At 43.3% G+C, this 15,441-nt stretch overlaps 1 protein-coding gene across 2 annotated transcripts; it reads right to left on the reverse strand.

Annotated features, from left to right (window-relative positions):
• Positions 1-94: 94 nt before the first annotated feature.
• itgb6 (integrin, beta 6) lies at positions 95-12,017 on the reverse strand. 2 transcript variants are annotated; one of them, XM_083684891.1, is made up of 16 exons: positions 11,963-12,017; positions 11,756-11,828; positions 11,238-11,317; positions 10,779-10,977; positions 9,925-10,171; positions 9,385-9,550; positions 9,135-9,296; positions 8,607-8,702; positions 8,247-8,336; positions 6,317-6,451; positions 5,582-5,999; positions 5,169-5,391; positions 4,427-4,518; positions 2,918-3,034; positions 892-1,058; positions 95-805 (listed from the first exon to the last, which is right to left on the reverse strand). In XM_083684891.1, exons 2-16 carry the CDS (start codon positions 11,808-11,810, stop codon positions 713-715), a joined length of 2,340 nt encoding a protein of 779 aa, XP_083541017.1. In that variant the 5' UTR covers positions 11,811-11,828; positions 11,963-12,017; the 3' UTR covers positions 95-712. The 2 variants fall into 2 exon arrangements, with proteins under 2 accessions (XP_083541017.1, XP_083541018.1); XM_083684892.1 differs by lacking the exon at positions 11,963-12,017 and having other exon boundaries at positions 10,779-10,967; positions 11,756-11,885.
• Between the last annotated feature and the right edge of the window lie 3,424 nt (positions 12,018-15,441).

Raw genomic sequence — 15,441 nt, forward strand, 5'->3', positions numbered from 1 at the left:
GTCGCCTTTTTTGTTTTAGAAAAAAATGGGTTATGGTTAGTACAGTATTTCGACATGAACACATGCTCATGTATAACTGACCAAATGTAAGAAATAAAAATGTAAGTTCAACTTTTATTTATGCGTCACACACATTGAAATGAACCAATTCCTCTCAAAATTCACATTCTACACAAAATAGCATAATTCAAGGCTCAGCCTCGATTTAATAACAAATCAAAACATTCAGAAAACATGACACATAGGCCTAAACATGACACATTATTGCAAGTAGTAGCCACTCATCTCATTTCTCAGCTGCATCATATGCCCCAACCTACAGTAAGTCTATGAATAAAGAAATAACTTATTGGGAAAAGTCCAGTGTTCAACAGAGCATTCGTACCTAACGCAATCATTACACCTCTACAGCAGCAAAATCTCAATAATTGGTTGATGATTCAAAGCTAGACATTCACGTTGTCTGCTGCTTTGACATAGAGATAGCATCCCTGAACAATACAGTATATTTGAAGTTATACAATGTTGCACTATGAAGTGCTTTCAGTTTTCCCTCCCTCTCTCTCTCTCACACACACACACACACACTCTCTCTCTCTCACACACACACACACACACACACAATATACAAAAACAAAAATCTCAGTCTTGGCAGACATCCAGTGCACTGCACTTAAGCTTCGAATACATGTTTTGCATACAAAGTATGACGTCAGTAGCAAATATCAACTTTTTGTCGCCCAGTGTTCTTATAGGTTACATTTTTAAACGTTGACGTCGAGCTTTTAAACAGAGGGTTCGTTCCCTGTGGAAGAAAGAAAAACATGAATCGGTTTAAACAGTAAAATCCAAAGAGAATCCAATGACACAGTACCAATGAGGACTCCTTACCGATTGCCATTTTGCCTTGGCCCTCTCTGCCTCAAACTTGGCCACCTCTTTGCGGTCATGAACGGACACCCACAGCTTCCACGCCACCAGTATGATTAGGCCAATGGTGAGGATGGAGAGGGAGACCCCCAGCACTATCATGGCTATGTTGGGGGGCACAGGGCAGTCTAGGGAAGGAAAGTGAGATGTTTAGTTTCACAGCCATTGCAGATTCATCTGTTCATTACTAGAAGGTACAGTAGTGGCCCACATTTGAGGTGTAATAGAAAATAAAGTGTGTACTGTAACATAATTTTCCTGATTCCTACTCTAACTTCTTTTGGCTTGCTTGTGAGTGAAATGGTGACCTTCAATACAGACTAAGACATGTTTAATATTGTATAAGTTAAAGTTCAAAAGCTTTATTGTCTATTTTTCAGGGTAAAAACATTGAAATTCTTCTTTCAGCTTCCATGGCTTCCAACTCAAGCACAACAACACACGTCACAAAAAAATACAACAAAATACATTGTAAAGTGCAGAGTTGCTTTAAACTGCTATGGGCATAGTCCAGGCAGTTGAATGTCCCTTAATACTTATCAGTGTGCCCCCCCCCTTTGTTTGATGAGTTTAAAATAGCTATTGCGCTAGGGATGAAAGATTCTTTTAGTAGCTTTTCCTTGCCAATAGGGCCTTGAACCTGCAGCCTGAAGGTAGGAGTTCAAAGGAGCTGTGAAGTGGATGGGACCCATCGTCCAAAACCTTGTTGGAGGTCCTGTTGACTGACTTGAGGTACTGGTTTCTAAGTTGTCTCTGCTTCTGTTCTGTAATCTTGCTTGCTTGATTGACGATCCTTGCCGGTTTGGTCTGGTTTTTGACTATCAAATGGTTGAACCAGGAAACCAGGTTGAACGTAATAATACTGTCAATGATTTATTTGTAAACAATTGAGAGTATTTCCTTTCTCACATTTAAGCTCCTAAGTTTCCTTAAAAGAAAAAGGCACTTTGTAGCCCTTTTAAAAACAGAGTCCATGTGTCCAGAGAATGAGAGATGTTGATCAATCTCAGTGCCCAGATACTTTAAACTTAAAGCCTGCTGTACCTCCTGGCCCATGAGTGCAAATAGCTTGGAGAGTGGGGGCGGTGAGTCATTTGTTCTCTTGCCTCCCAGACACAGCTCTTTTAGAGCATTCAGCCTGAGGAAACTAGCATTGAGACAGGAGGCCAGGGTGTTGACATAGCTGACATACCTGTTAAGAGAAGGTTCGTCAGACAGGTAAGCCACTTAAGCCAAGACATCTGCATATTTAACCAGAGTTAAACCATCGCTGTTACTCATTATACCGCTGGTGTATATAAGAGAAGAGGACAGGAGATAAAACACAGCTTTGGAGAACACCTGTGATTAAAATCAATTCATTTGATGTTGACCCGTTGACCTTAGCACATTGCGGTCGATCACTTAAAAACACCTTTATCCATAGAGTTGCTTTTGGATGCATTGACGTTCACAGAGGCGCTTTGTCAGGAGTTGGGGTTGTACAGTATTAAAGCGGATGAGAAATCCATAAATAAGATCCACACAAAATTGTATTGTATTGCACCTCGACTCTGTGTTGTTGAGGTGCTGGGACAGTGTGTAAAAGTGTCAAGCTTTTGCGTCCTCCACTCCCCAGTTGGCTCTACATGCAGGCTGCTGGTTTGATACCATTCCTTATTCCATTCCATGCATTGCAATGAGTCTATCCTCCCATGTACTTCCACCAGCCTCCGCTGTAATGTATACATGCATGTAATAACCATACAGGCGCAAAGCTTACACCTGTTACTAACACACCTGTTACTCTCAGAAGGAAACGTAAACCGCTAAACCGTGAATCTTTATTTTAACTTCACATTTAGGTCTCATTCCTCCATTCGAATGTTCTTTCTCTCTCATGTGAGGTGCAATATTTGCACCTGCGCAAAGACTTTGCATAAACCTGATGTGTGTGTGTGTGTGTGTGTGTGTGTGTGTGTGTGTGTGTGTGTGTGTGGTTTCTTACCATAGACCTGGACGTCATAGACAATGCTCCCCGTTTCCCCGGCCACTACACTGAATGAGATGAAACACTCGTTCTCACTCTTCAGCGTGCACAGCATGGACTGGCTCTCATCATACTCTGAAAAGAGAAAAGGGACACACATACGTAGCTATGAAGATGGAATGAATAAGCCATATATCAACTTCCCTCTCTGTATTGTACTGGTGTGTAAAAGGATACCCTCATCTCTTTTCTGCTGCCAATGTGATTTCCATATCAAAGCCAAGATCTCTCTGTTGTGTATGTGTATGTGTGTGAGTGTGAGGCTGTGGTTGAGTGTGTGTGTGTGTGTGTGTGTGTGTGTGTGTGTGTGTGTGTGTCGCACCCCATTGTATTTCACATCTCAAGCCTGAACAGATCTTTGCCGATGATCAGATACACCTCTCAGCTTGCATTAGTGTGACCGGGTTCAAAATAACCTTCCCTTTAAAATGAACCCGAAGGTCCCTGTGTATTCACTCAGTACCACAATAGCTCTGTCTGTACGACAAGGAAATAATATGTTCCCCTTTGTCTAGTAGTCAGGTAAACAGACCCAGACAGTGTTCTGAGAAGGGGTAAAGAAAGATGCAGGCCGGCATTCCTCCAGGTCCCTCACCCATGGGGGAACTTAGCATGCTAGTCTGTTTAGCCTCCATTAAAAGAACTGAGGATGCAGTGCTTTGCAAACAAACTGGTCTCAATCACAGATCACGCATTTACCGTGGTTCTCTGTGGCACATTTGGTAGACGGTTGTGTGTTCAATTCCTGCATGGACCATTTATGCAAAAAAAATCGAAAGCTCACTGTACTGTAAATTGCTTTGGGTAAAAGCACCTGCTTAATCTATTACTCAGGAACTGAATTTCAAGGATTCAGTTGAAACTGGTACAGGTAAGATCCAAGGAACTGAGGAAGACTTCCTTGTTTCATTTGTGTTGAGAATAACATTTACTGTACCTTCTATTAAACAGTCTACGAACCAATAGGGAACCACATGCAGTATATGCCATTTAGCAGACACTTTTATCCAAAGTGACTTATAGTCAAGTGAGAGCATTCATATTTCATATACATGGTCCTAGCGGGAATCAAACCCACAGACGTATCTTTCTTAGTACTATGTTCTACCTACAGAGCCACCAGTACAATAATAGCTCTTTTTTCCTCTTAAATACTAATTCCCAAGTAAACTAACTGAATGACATGCCAAGAGTAGGTTGGCAATGTGATGTGTACCTGAATCTTTCATCTTCAGTCAAAAATACATGTTGTCTTTGACAAGGCAACAATGTACCGTTGTTAAATTCCAAAACAGCTTGACACCCATCGTTCATTTGATCAACATAAATATCTGTGTGAGGTTGTTCCTGGTTTCACTCCCATAGATTTGCATCTTATCTGTCATGCTTGTTTAGCCTCTGCTGTCTGTATTAGCAGAAAGGAACAGACGGGGGGTGTGTGTGTGTGTGTGGGGGGGTGATGCTGACCTAAGCTGTCGTTGATGGAGACATGAGAGACGCTGCACCTGTGGACACACTCCTCGGTCTCCTCTGCTTCTAGGTGACACTCCACACAGGACCTGAGGAAGAAAACACACACACACACACACACACACACACACACACACACACACACACACACACACACACACACGTTGTCACTTCTGGGTGCTTGTCCTCTTAAGAGGAGGGATTCATGGTTATTGATGGAGTGTACAGAAGAATCAGTCTCAGATGGGCACTTTTCAGAGTGTTCCCAAGACTGCCCTCTCTATAGCCTTCCACATAATAGTAGTGTCAAATGGACCATGTTTGACAGGTCCTTTACAATGAGGAAAGGAAATACTTGAGCCTTGTGTTGGAGGGCTTTAGTTGCCTTTGGATGCCGCAAGGAAAGAGCAGACAAATTTGAACAAGAGAACTAGAAATTGATAGCCCAATACTCAAAAGAGCCGACAAACATTTGTCTAGTAAGAGAACAACCTTTCTAGTCAAAGACACGGACTGCAAGGACAAAGTGGTAGGAATTTTTTTTAGAAAGAAGCCCTCTAAATATACTATAAACTGTCCTGTACTTGAACTGTATGTTTATGGGTGGGCATATTGTGTGTGTGTGTGTGTGTGTGTGTGTGTGTGTGTGTGTGTGTGTGTGTGTGTGTGTGTGTGTGTGTGTGTGTGTGTGTGTGTGTGTGTGTGTGTGTGTGGTGTGAATTACAGTGTGTTTTCTTACCTGGCGGAGCTACAGGTGTCTCCACAGGTTGGACATCTCTCACATGTGTCACCGGAGGCCCCGGGAACGGAACACACACACTTCCCGCACACACACTTCCCCCTTCCGCTGCAGAGTCCTCCGTCCTCCGACACACACACCTCTGTGCTGGTGCTGCAGTTGCAGTACTCCCCTATCCAGCCGCTCTGACACACACACTCTCCGCAGTCGCAGTCACCGTGACCTAGACACACACACACACACACACACACACACACACACACACACACACACACACACACACACACACACACAAACAGATAATATCATGATCAACCCTTTAAAGATGATTGTTTTAAACCAAATGACCAGACTACGGGAGTCCGTTTCAGACAGTACTATACACACACACACACACACAGACACACACACACCTCCACAGAGGTCCCCTCGAAAGCGCACGCAGGAGAAGTCGTCACACTCGCAGTAGGGCCCGTAGACATGACCAAAACTGGATGGGTGACACACACACTGGCCACAGTAGCACTCCCCCAGTCCGCTGCACGACTCGCTCTGGCCGTCAGCTCTACAGTTGCTGCTCTGGGAGGTCTCCTCTGTGCACTCGCACCTGGAGCCCATGTACCCAGGTTGGCAGGCGCATATCCCACACTCCAGAGACCCCTGGCCCTGGCTGCAGAGGCTGCTGTTGGCCTCGGAGGTCCGGTGGCAGGCGCAGGAGCACAAGGACTCCAGCTCCACCTCCAGGGCGTCCTGGAAGCCCACTGGTTTGAGGAGGAAGTGTTGGGGGCCGGGCAGACATGCCGGTAGCTCCACCGTCACGTTGAAGGACACCTGAGGGATTATTATGATTATGAGATCAGATTATGTTCATGTGCTATCACCATTTAAATAAGAACAATGTTCTACGAAAAATACAATCAGATTAAACAAATTATCGTCTGTGATGTTGATCAGCCAGGAGTACATGGAGGCATCAGTCACTATACACATTATAATGACATTAGTTCAATCAAAAGGGATATCTTCCATCCTGATAGCTGCCACTATACAATATTGCTCTAGAATATTCTCTGACCAACAGCTTCGCATTGACAAACAATAGCAAATGTCCTTGGTCTCAAAGATAAGAATGTGGATGTATTTCTTACCGTGTCTCCAGCCTTCACGTTGGAGCAGCGTTTCAGCCCAGGTAGGATAGTTCCATCCTGACATATCGCCGTGAAGGAGATCTGGAGATCCTCAGTGTCACCAAGTACTTCCAGCTCAATCTCAGAGCGCAGTTCCTTTCAAAAGAAGAAACAAAAAACTCCTAAAAAAATCATATTTGTGGTCAAGGACCTCGGTCTACTCGACTGTTACATCCTTGGTGTCCTTTGATATCCACATCCATGTCAAATGTTATGTTTCTAGTGTATGTCTGTCATGTCTGCCATGTTATGCCTGTAGGGTATAAAGAAAATGTGATGGAAATGGATAATAAATAATCCTATTCATATTCCTCTGATTGACATGGAGGTGGGAAGTAGGTTTACAGGTATTCATCAGACCTGGGGAGAAATATATCTATAATAATATATGCCATTTAGCTGACACTTTTATCCAAACCGACTTACATTGCAGTAAGTGCATACATTTTTCCGTATATATGGTCCCAGTGGAGATCAAACCCCCAGCCTAGGCGTTGTTAGCGCCATGCTCTACCAACTGAGGACAACACAATACAGCTTGCTTGATTTAACTTGCCCAGAGCATCAGGGGTGAGTCGTCTTTGCACTTTAGGGAATAATGAATTCCTTCCATTGGAAGGTCCTTTGAGGTGTTTGAGGTGGTGTGAGTCAGGTTCCCAGGTATTCCAGGTGTAGAGGTAAACAGAACCATAGGGCAGACTGAGGCACAGATGAGCTCACACCCTGTGTGACTCGCCAGCGAAGCATTGATAGAGTGTTAAGACTGTTAGGAAAATACTGCTAAAGGTTTGCTAAAGACAAAGTCAGCTCAGTGTGGTAGGCCTATTCTTCTAGTACCACTATTGTCAAAGTGGGGCACGCGTACCCCCGGGGGTACGTGGTTCGATCTAGGGGGTACGTGAAATAAATCTGTGATTTACCTTCCCAAACAGTCCTGTTGAATAGCCGACTGCAGTCTCAGTACCAAAAATAAATGCATGCACCCTATCCAACAGAATAATATTATCACAATGTCTAATATGGAAGGGATAATGTTCATAGAATATCAATTAGGCTACAAAATAACCGACAGGGGGTACATGACTGTTAAAAGTTTGGGAACCGCTGTTCTAGTAGGTGTAGCTTGAAGGAGAACCAGGGATCCGTGGAGTGCGAACTTTTTTTTTTTACACAGTTTGAATGTGGATGATGTATCTCTTTATGTCTAACTGAACACCGTGGCTGGCCTGTGAGTCGTTCCGAATCAAAGGCAACACCAGTGTCCTAAGGGGAGCTAAATGCTAAATGCTAGATGCTGAATGCGGAATGCTGTGCGATGAAACCCCTGTTAGGATGTTTTGGAACTTGTTTGATGAAGTGATTAGATAGTGTAGGCCCGCCTTCCCTCAGCCCCACTGCAGTGAGGAGGGGATTTAGGGAGGAACGGAGAATGAGAAGAGAGGACGATCAAACAGAGGGGCGAGTACAGACCTGCTGACAGGAGACTGTGGCTCAGGGCACAGAGAGAGAGAGAGAGACAGGATAGACCTAGGCATTGCGGCCATGTAACTCAATATTTTTAACCTGCCTCCTATGCTTGTCTTCTTACCATGATCAGTGATCTACTGTAACATCAACACCTATGATATGTAAAGTGAATGGAAACCTATCCAGTGCTCCCTCAGCGGGAGGGAGATATCAGGGGTACTGATGACATGGATATGAGATAGGGTGAGATAAAGAAGCCATTGAAAAGTATTGAGCCACAACCCATTAGATACGCTGACTCATAATGATCAACAGCATAACCGCCTTGATTTGATGTATGTCTGGTTCTCTGCACACGATGGTAGCAAAATATGCACGCACGCACGCACACACATAGACACACACACACAGATTGTGTTCTTACTTTATACGCAGTCACAATAAGTTCTAGGATGTTCCTTGAATCCGTTGCTAGGACTCCAACTGTGGCACCAGGTATAAGACTTGCATAGTTCTGTGAGAAAAACACAAAACAGCTATGAGGGTAAACCCGTCTAGACCGTACAGGGAAATAGACCAGAAAAAAATGGGAAGAAAAGAAGACTTGTTTGAACATGCTCTTTGAGCGTGCTTAGTGAATCAAATATGCTAACCTCAATGATACACAGAGATACACTTTCCTTCAAAGGTTCCCCATTTTGTAACCGCATAACCACATTTTAACTCGGTGTTTTTTCCGACAAACGTCACACCACTGTTGGACAATGCAGGGAACTATTCTCACCTGGTAGTTATGTTTCTGGTTCTCTGTCACAGCAAATATAAGGAGGATGTTGTTCTCCACCAGCTTGTCAATAAGTTGTCCAAGAGTTGGATATTCCTGTAAAAATTATAAGCATTTTAAAGGCCATTGTCTTTTATCTCTTATTTTCAGTAAAATAACACTTTCATCGCAGAAAAGAATGATAATATTGTGATACCAGAAACTTCCTCTGAAGCAATAGTAGCCTGGGTAGGAGGTTAATAACATTATGTTACAACAGCCTCTGACACCTTTACATTTACAATGACAAGGTAATTGTAACACAATTACATGCATCATGTCTAGAGATGCAATGAATGATATGATTCAGTATTCATTTATTTGGGCCAGGGTTTTTTTCCTTAACAAAATAGCTAGTTATAGGATATACATTTTCCCTAGTCTAGTCACATGGCCAGGAAAAACTCCTTGCCCTCATCATAAATACTTTATCAAAGACCCTGACTTTGGGGTCTAATTAGCAGACCCTGACTCTCACTTTCACCTTACCAAAGTGGTAGACATGGAGTACTCATTGTTGCTGTCCAGGTGGCACTTCCCGTCATTAGGGATGACGATGCCTGCCATCTTGCTGTCCATGCCGAAGTGTGAGTCGGCGTCGCTGACAAACACCAACAAACGCATGGAGTCGTTCCGCCAGCCAATCTTGTCCTAACAAGACAAGACAGTAGATCCCTATTCGATCTCATTGGAACTCCCAATAATTCCCAATCGTAGGTGAAAACTCCTGATGTCTCACCCCGCAAACTGCCGCCTGCATGATGGCATCGAAGCCGCACTCTGGCAGGTCGATGTTGGCAGACACCCGCTGGTTGGTGATGATTTGGTTGAACTTGTCGGTACTGCTGGTCAAGGACAGGACGTGTTTGTATCCAAACGCGGGCAAACAATTGGCCGCCACACTACTGTTGAAAGACCAAAGAGAGACAGGACTTCTAATTTAGAACTACAAGTAATTATTGTTGCTAATTACTGTATACTTACTAATTACTAAGTGATTACTGTTACTCTTGTTGTTTTTTGCACTTTTTCTATTTTAGCTTTTATTTTATGCACTTTGCGATTATTCTTGTATCATGACATACATTATTATTATTAAGTCATAAGCTTGTTTTAACTGACATAGCTGTAGTAGCAAAAACACCCCCACAAGCTGACTCCAGTAGCTCTTTTCGTAAGAAAATCAAACTCTCTTCCACAAACAGTGGCTGTGATTTCCAACTTCGGCTTTATGAGGATGTGGCGATGGAGAGGAGCAGTTTTGATTCCGTTTTTTTACCTACAAGGGTTCAACAGCTCTTCTGGCGTGATGTTGATGAAAGGGAGGACAGGTTTTTCTACGAAGGAACCGAAGCCCAAACGGAATTTAGTGGTCAGCTTGGACATCTCATTGGAGAGGGTGGAGCCCAGGTCCTTGATCATCTCCAGGTCATCGATCATGGAGGCCGACAGGTCCATCAGGTAGTAGATGTCCACTGGGTAGTCCTCTGTCTGCTGCACCTTCACTTGGAAGGTCACCTCACTGCCTGCCCAAAAAAAGAAAGAAAAAAATGGCTCTGTCTGTCTCTTCTCTGGTAGGTCTCTGGTTCAGGATGCCACTGAGTACCAGAGTATAACAAGTTACTGTGTTCAAATATTGTATTATTATTACAGTTACCTTTTCAAGTTACGAATTACAACACTGATTATACACTTACTACACTTTACTGCTGCTACAAAATTCTGTATATTCTGAATATGTTTTACTTATTTACTGTTATCACTTTTAGTGTTTATATTTATGTTTACATTTATGTTTATGATTATATTTACATTTTTACTTATTACACTGTATTGTTGTTGTTGGTTGATGTTGTAGAGCTGCTCTGCCTTAAGCATTTAGTTGCACTGTATACTTGTATATGATGTAATGACAAATAAACTTGAACTTGAACTTGAATTTTAACTATAGGTGTTTATGCATGTGTCGAGTCACTTATTAGGAGCTATGAGCTATCATGAGTGCTTATAGCATGTTTTATAATGCACTGTAGGCCACTACAGCAGTGCACCTTACAGCTGCCAGGAAATATTCACTACTAAATTGAAATGAACTTAAAATCAACATCAAATTGACATCTGTTAAATGCGTACCAGGTCTCAGTTTGAGGGCCATTCTCTGTGGGGAGACCTGGGTCCCATTGGTGCTCCCGGTCTTTTTCCCTAAAGGATTGTCACGGTGGATCTCTGCACCAGTGACAGGGAATTCCACCAGATCCCCAGCACACCCCCTCTGCTGTAGGATGTCCAGTGTGTCGCATCGCTCACTGGTTAAAAACGAGTCTGTGAAATTCTGAGAGGTTAAAAAACAGCAAAGGTTTAACCTCCAACAAAATAATCTGACACTTAAAAAACATATTTTACTGTACAAGTCAGTGTTCATGTCAATCGTCAGATGTCATCAGAAAACAAAACAAAAATTTGACTTCAGTGTTTACCCCTTAAAAAGTGTAATAAGTCCATATAGCATTTCAAAGTGGTTACACATATGAATGTATGATACGTCATCCTATTGTACTTGTATGGATGTTATCCTATGGATCTGTTGCACACCTCTTGTGTGCACCATGCACATTGGGGATCCAGCTGAAGACACTCGTCACAAGACACTGCACTGCCAACCGAACATGTTGCTAAACGGGCACAGGGAATATAGAAGTGGTTAGTGTGGTTTTCCTTGTCTCAGAGTCGCTAGACTTTCTCACGACACAGTATCAGTAGATAAGATTGTTTAGTACCACTGTCTGTTATGTGCATGGTTATAGTGTGCTTTATTATTTAAAGCTTTTTCTCTTGAACTCTGAGCTGTGTTCTCTTATCATGATAAATCACAGTAATAATTGTGGGAGATGATGTATTTGTAAGAAGTAAAAAAAGGAAAAGAGAAAAAAAAGAAAGAGATACTGTACTGTAGCAATGAAATGTGACCAATAAATTAGAATCATCATTGAATAACATGGATTATATACTTTTTTTAAATCCAGGTAATACAAATAAATTGGAGACACATATATCAGGATATCCTGCTTATATAACATTGAACCGTGTAGCAATTGAGTTATTCCTCCTACCTTCCACGTTGTTGATCCAATACCGGAGAATTAGGCTCAGTAGTACTAGCCCCATTAGTCCTCGCGGTTGCTTCTACAAGACATTGGAAGAAAAAGAAGAAAACATTAGAAAGTATTCTCATATTTACTGTAATATTATACTCTATTTATGAACACAACGAGTTTTCCAGATTTCCTCTGAGCAGCATTGACTGAAGGACGTCTTACCTGTAAAGGAACGTAGAGTGTGTGTGCGTTGTTCAGACATTCTTACCTGCCCAACCTTTTACGTCCACTTCCGCACAGGTGAGAACATAAACGGTTATAGGAATATACGAGCGAGTTATCGAGGAGGTGAGGTAGAGGTATGATAGCGATATGGGTCTCAGGAAAGAGTATTGCCAAATAATCGAACTTCAAAATGATTGTATCAATGAAGCTAGTCACTGTGTTGATATTAAACATTGTTTCTTGTGTTAATATTAAACATCAAACACGTGTTACCAGTTCAAATGATGAACCAAATTGGTTACTGAAATGTAATTCCTGAATATCTTTTTGGGGTAAATATCTTAAAATTGTGTATTTTTATTAGATTCTGTGTAATAGTGTGAAATGACGCAAGACATTATTTGTGCATTCTAAACTTGTGAGGCTAGACAATTTCTCAATAGTTCTATTATCAACACAGCTATTTTTCTCAAAAATGTGAAAATGCAAGTTTCACCCCGCCTTTCATTCAGAGTTCATAATACATAATACCCTCTATCTTCTCACACACTTACCACAAGTTGACAGATCTAGTCCCCATTTTCCCTATGACCTATCCGTTGTAATGGCTTGATACCATTCCTCATTCCATTCCATGCATTACAATGAGCCCGTCGACAATACCTGTACCAGCCTCCCCTGCTCTGTTTGTAACATCTTGGAGGTCATCCACAAACACATTTCTATCTACCACTGTGGTGTGGCTATAAAATATCATATTCTATTCCATGTCAGCAATCAGTGGGACCTTTCGCATGGTGAAGGAATGCAAGAGGCACCCATAGGGTCAAACATTAACAATACAATGGCTATTTGAAACCTACCAGTCACCTACCATTAGTACATGAATTGTACTGTAGGTACTGTTTATGTGTGTGTGTGTGTGTGTGTGTGTGTGTGTGTGTGTGTGTGTGTGTGTGTGTGTGTGTGTGTGTGTGTATGAATGGTGATGTAGGTCACAATAACAATGTGATAAACCAATTGTCCAGACAGACCACACCATGTGTCAATATGACTGAATTACCCACAGACATCTCAAGTGAATATTTGTTAATATTTAACGTGACCAACCTCTAAGTGCGTAGTGTGCATGATACATTGTTGAAATATTTCATAGGATTGTTTCAACTTAATGATTAACAGAGGAAAACAACGTCTCAAGCTATCTGAAAGTAGGCTACATCTGTATCTCTATGCCTATAACTTGGTAATAGTGAAAGTGTGGATTTGTACTTCATTGTGTGTGTGTGTGTGTGTGTGTGTGTGTGTGTGTGTGTGTGTGTGTGTGTGTGTGTGTGTGTGTGTGTGTGTCCATGTGTGTGTATCCTGTGAGAGAGTGGGCAGTGTATCTGTGTGTGAGTAGCACTAGGAGTGTGTGTATGTGTGTGAGTAGCACTGGGAGTGTGTGTATTAGTGTGAGGCTGGCAGGCGTAGGTGGTGAACCACTGACAGCTGCAGGGCAGATTTCTCAGCTTGTCCGTTCCAAACGGAATCTCCTAATGCAGCACCACACCCTCTGAATTTTAGCTAGCCCCATCTGTTACTCCAACCCCCCCTCCTCCTCTGTCCTGTTCCCTTCCACTCTCCTCCCCTGTCCTATCCCTCTCTCCTCCCCTTCTGCTGACTCCCCTCTCCTTGGTTCTCCATAACATTCTCCCATTGTAGCCCCTCTCTCTCTTTCTCCCTCTCTCCCTCTCTTCTCCTCTCCTCTCTTTCTCCCCCCCCCCCCCCCCCCCCGATTTCCTCTTCTCTCAGCTGTCTATCATTCCTTCACTCATCACCTCCCACAGAGTGACAGAGTGACAGGGATCTCTTGTCCTCTAGATCCCTCCAGATACGATTCTTAAGTGTCTTTTTGTCTCTGATCAGTTTACTCATGGTGACAAATGAAATACTATAGCATGAATACCAGAGACACTTCTTGAGGTATGACTCCAGGTGCTCATGGTCTCTCTCTTGCAAAAGAGATTTGGTCTCAACACGTCTAGCTTGGATACATAGACGACAATGACCTTCAGAGCTAGTATAACTGACAACTCAGTGTCATTTGAGTGTTCTTTCTAGTGTACCAATCCACCCCAAAGTAATAGATTGGTCAGATATGATAGGAAGATACTCCCACTCTGATAAGATCGTCAAAAGAGATGGGTCTTGGGGCACTGAGTGGCGTAGCACACTAATGCGCATACCACGTAATCGCAAGGTTCCTGGTTTGATTCCGACCTCCGACATATCTTGCATGTCATCCCTCCTCTCTCACCCATCCTTCCTGTCAACCTCTACTGTCTCTATCTCAATAAAAGCAGAAATGCCCTAAAAACATACTTAAAAAAAGAGGTGGTGATATCACACCTTACAAAGAGGCTGTCAGGAGATCCCCACGTGTTTTTCCACTCATCTTCAGCGTTGCTTCTCAGTGACTTACGTGTCTCTTCATCCATTGTGATACCAAAACCTTCCAGCAACTCTCCACCTCTACTGCTGTTGTTGTGACAACAACATGACGTTGGCTTTGTCCAGATAGGTGGTATCACCCATCCACGGAACCCAATCCTACTGACTCTCATTGTGACACACTGTGATATGATACAGAGTATGTGCTGCCGGTAACCTCGTCACGACGACACTGCGATGCGTTGAACTCACCTACAGGGGCCTCCTCTGATACCATGCTGTCCCCTAGGAGGCTCGTGTCCTTGCCACAGCGTGAAAAAATCGAGGAAAACCAAGACGCCACCAGCTCAAGCGTCCAGTGCTACGGCAGTCCTTTGGCCAGAGTAACTGTAAACCTACAGTAACAGAGCCCTTTATGAGGCATGACGCTGCATGGCCTCTCTCCCCCCCCCGCCTACTGCCCATGCTCCCAGGCTTGTGTGTGTGTGTATGTGTGTGTGTGTGTGTGTGCCCATGCTCCCAGGCTGGTGTGTGTGTGTGTGTGTGTGTGTGTGTGTGTGCCCATGCTCCCAAGCGTGTGTGTGTGTGTGTGTGTGTGTGTGTGTGTACGTCTGTGTGTGTTTAGGGGGGAGGTGATGGTGGTGGTGGTGGTGGGGGGGGGTAATGAATGATGGTAGCAACTGCTGGGCTTAACAGCCGCCTTCATTAGAAAGAGATGGCCGGAGAGATTGAGATTGACAGGCCAAATGTGCAAGTGTTGCACACTGGTGGGTGAGCCAGAGTAGTCTGCTTTTCCACTCAGTAACAGTGAATGTGTGTCAGCTAAGCAGTGAAAGCGTGGATTTTTACTGCATTGTGTGTGTGTGTGTGTGTGTGTGTGTGTGTGTGTGTGTGTGTGTGTGTGTGTGCTGTCCTATGTTTGGGTTGTGATAATCAAGTGCCGGTAGTTCATGTTTATTGTTTCCAGTGCAGAGGAGGCTCTCACAGGCGAAAGGAGTGATGTTGTCCGTCACCTATGGTGGTATGACTGGAATGTGTGTGTA

The sequence above is a fragment of the Argentina silus genome (assembly GCF_951799395.1).
Source record: "Argentina silus genome assembly, chromosome: 14".
In the NCBI taxonomy this organism is placed as follows: Eukaryota; Metazoa; Chordata; class Actinopteri; order Argentiniformes; family Argentinidae; genus Argentina; species Argentina silus.

Coding starts and splice junctions, on each gene's coding strand:
- itgb6 (XM_083684891.1), bottom strand. CDS start 11,810: ATGGGGCTAGTACTACTGAGCCTAATTCTCCGGTATTGGATCAACAAC. Junction 6,452..8,246: donor TTATTGTGACTGCGTATAAA/GTAAGAACACAA, acceptor TTCTTTTGAAAG/GAACTGCGCTCTGAGATTGA. Junction 5,392..5,581: donor TCGAGGGGACCTCTGTGGAG/GTGTGTGTGTGT, acceptor GTGTGTGTCTAG/GTCACGGTGACTGCGACTGC.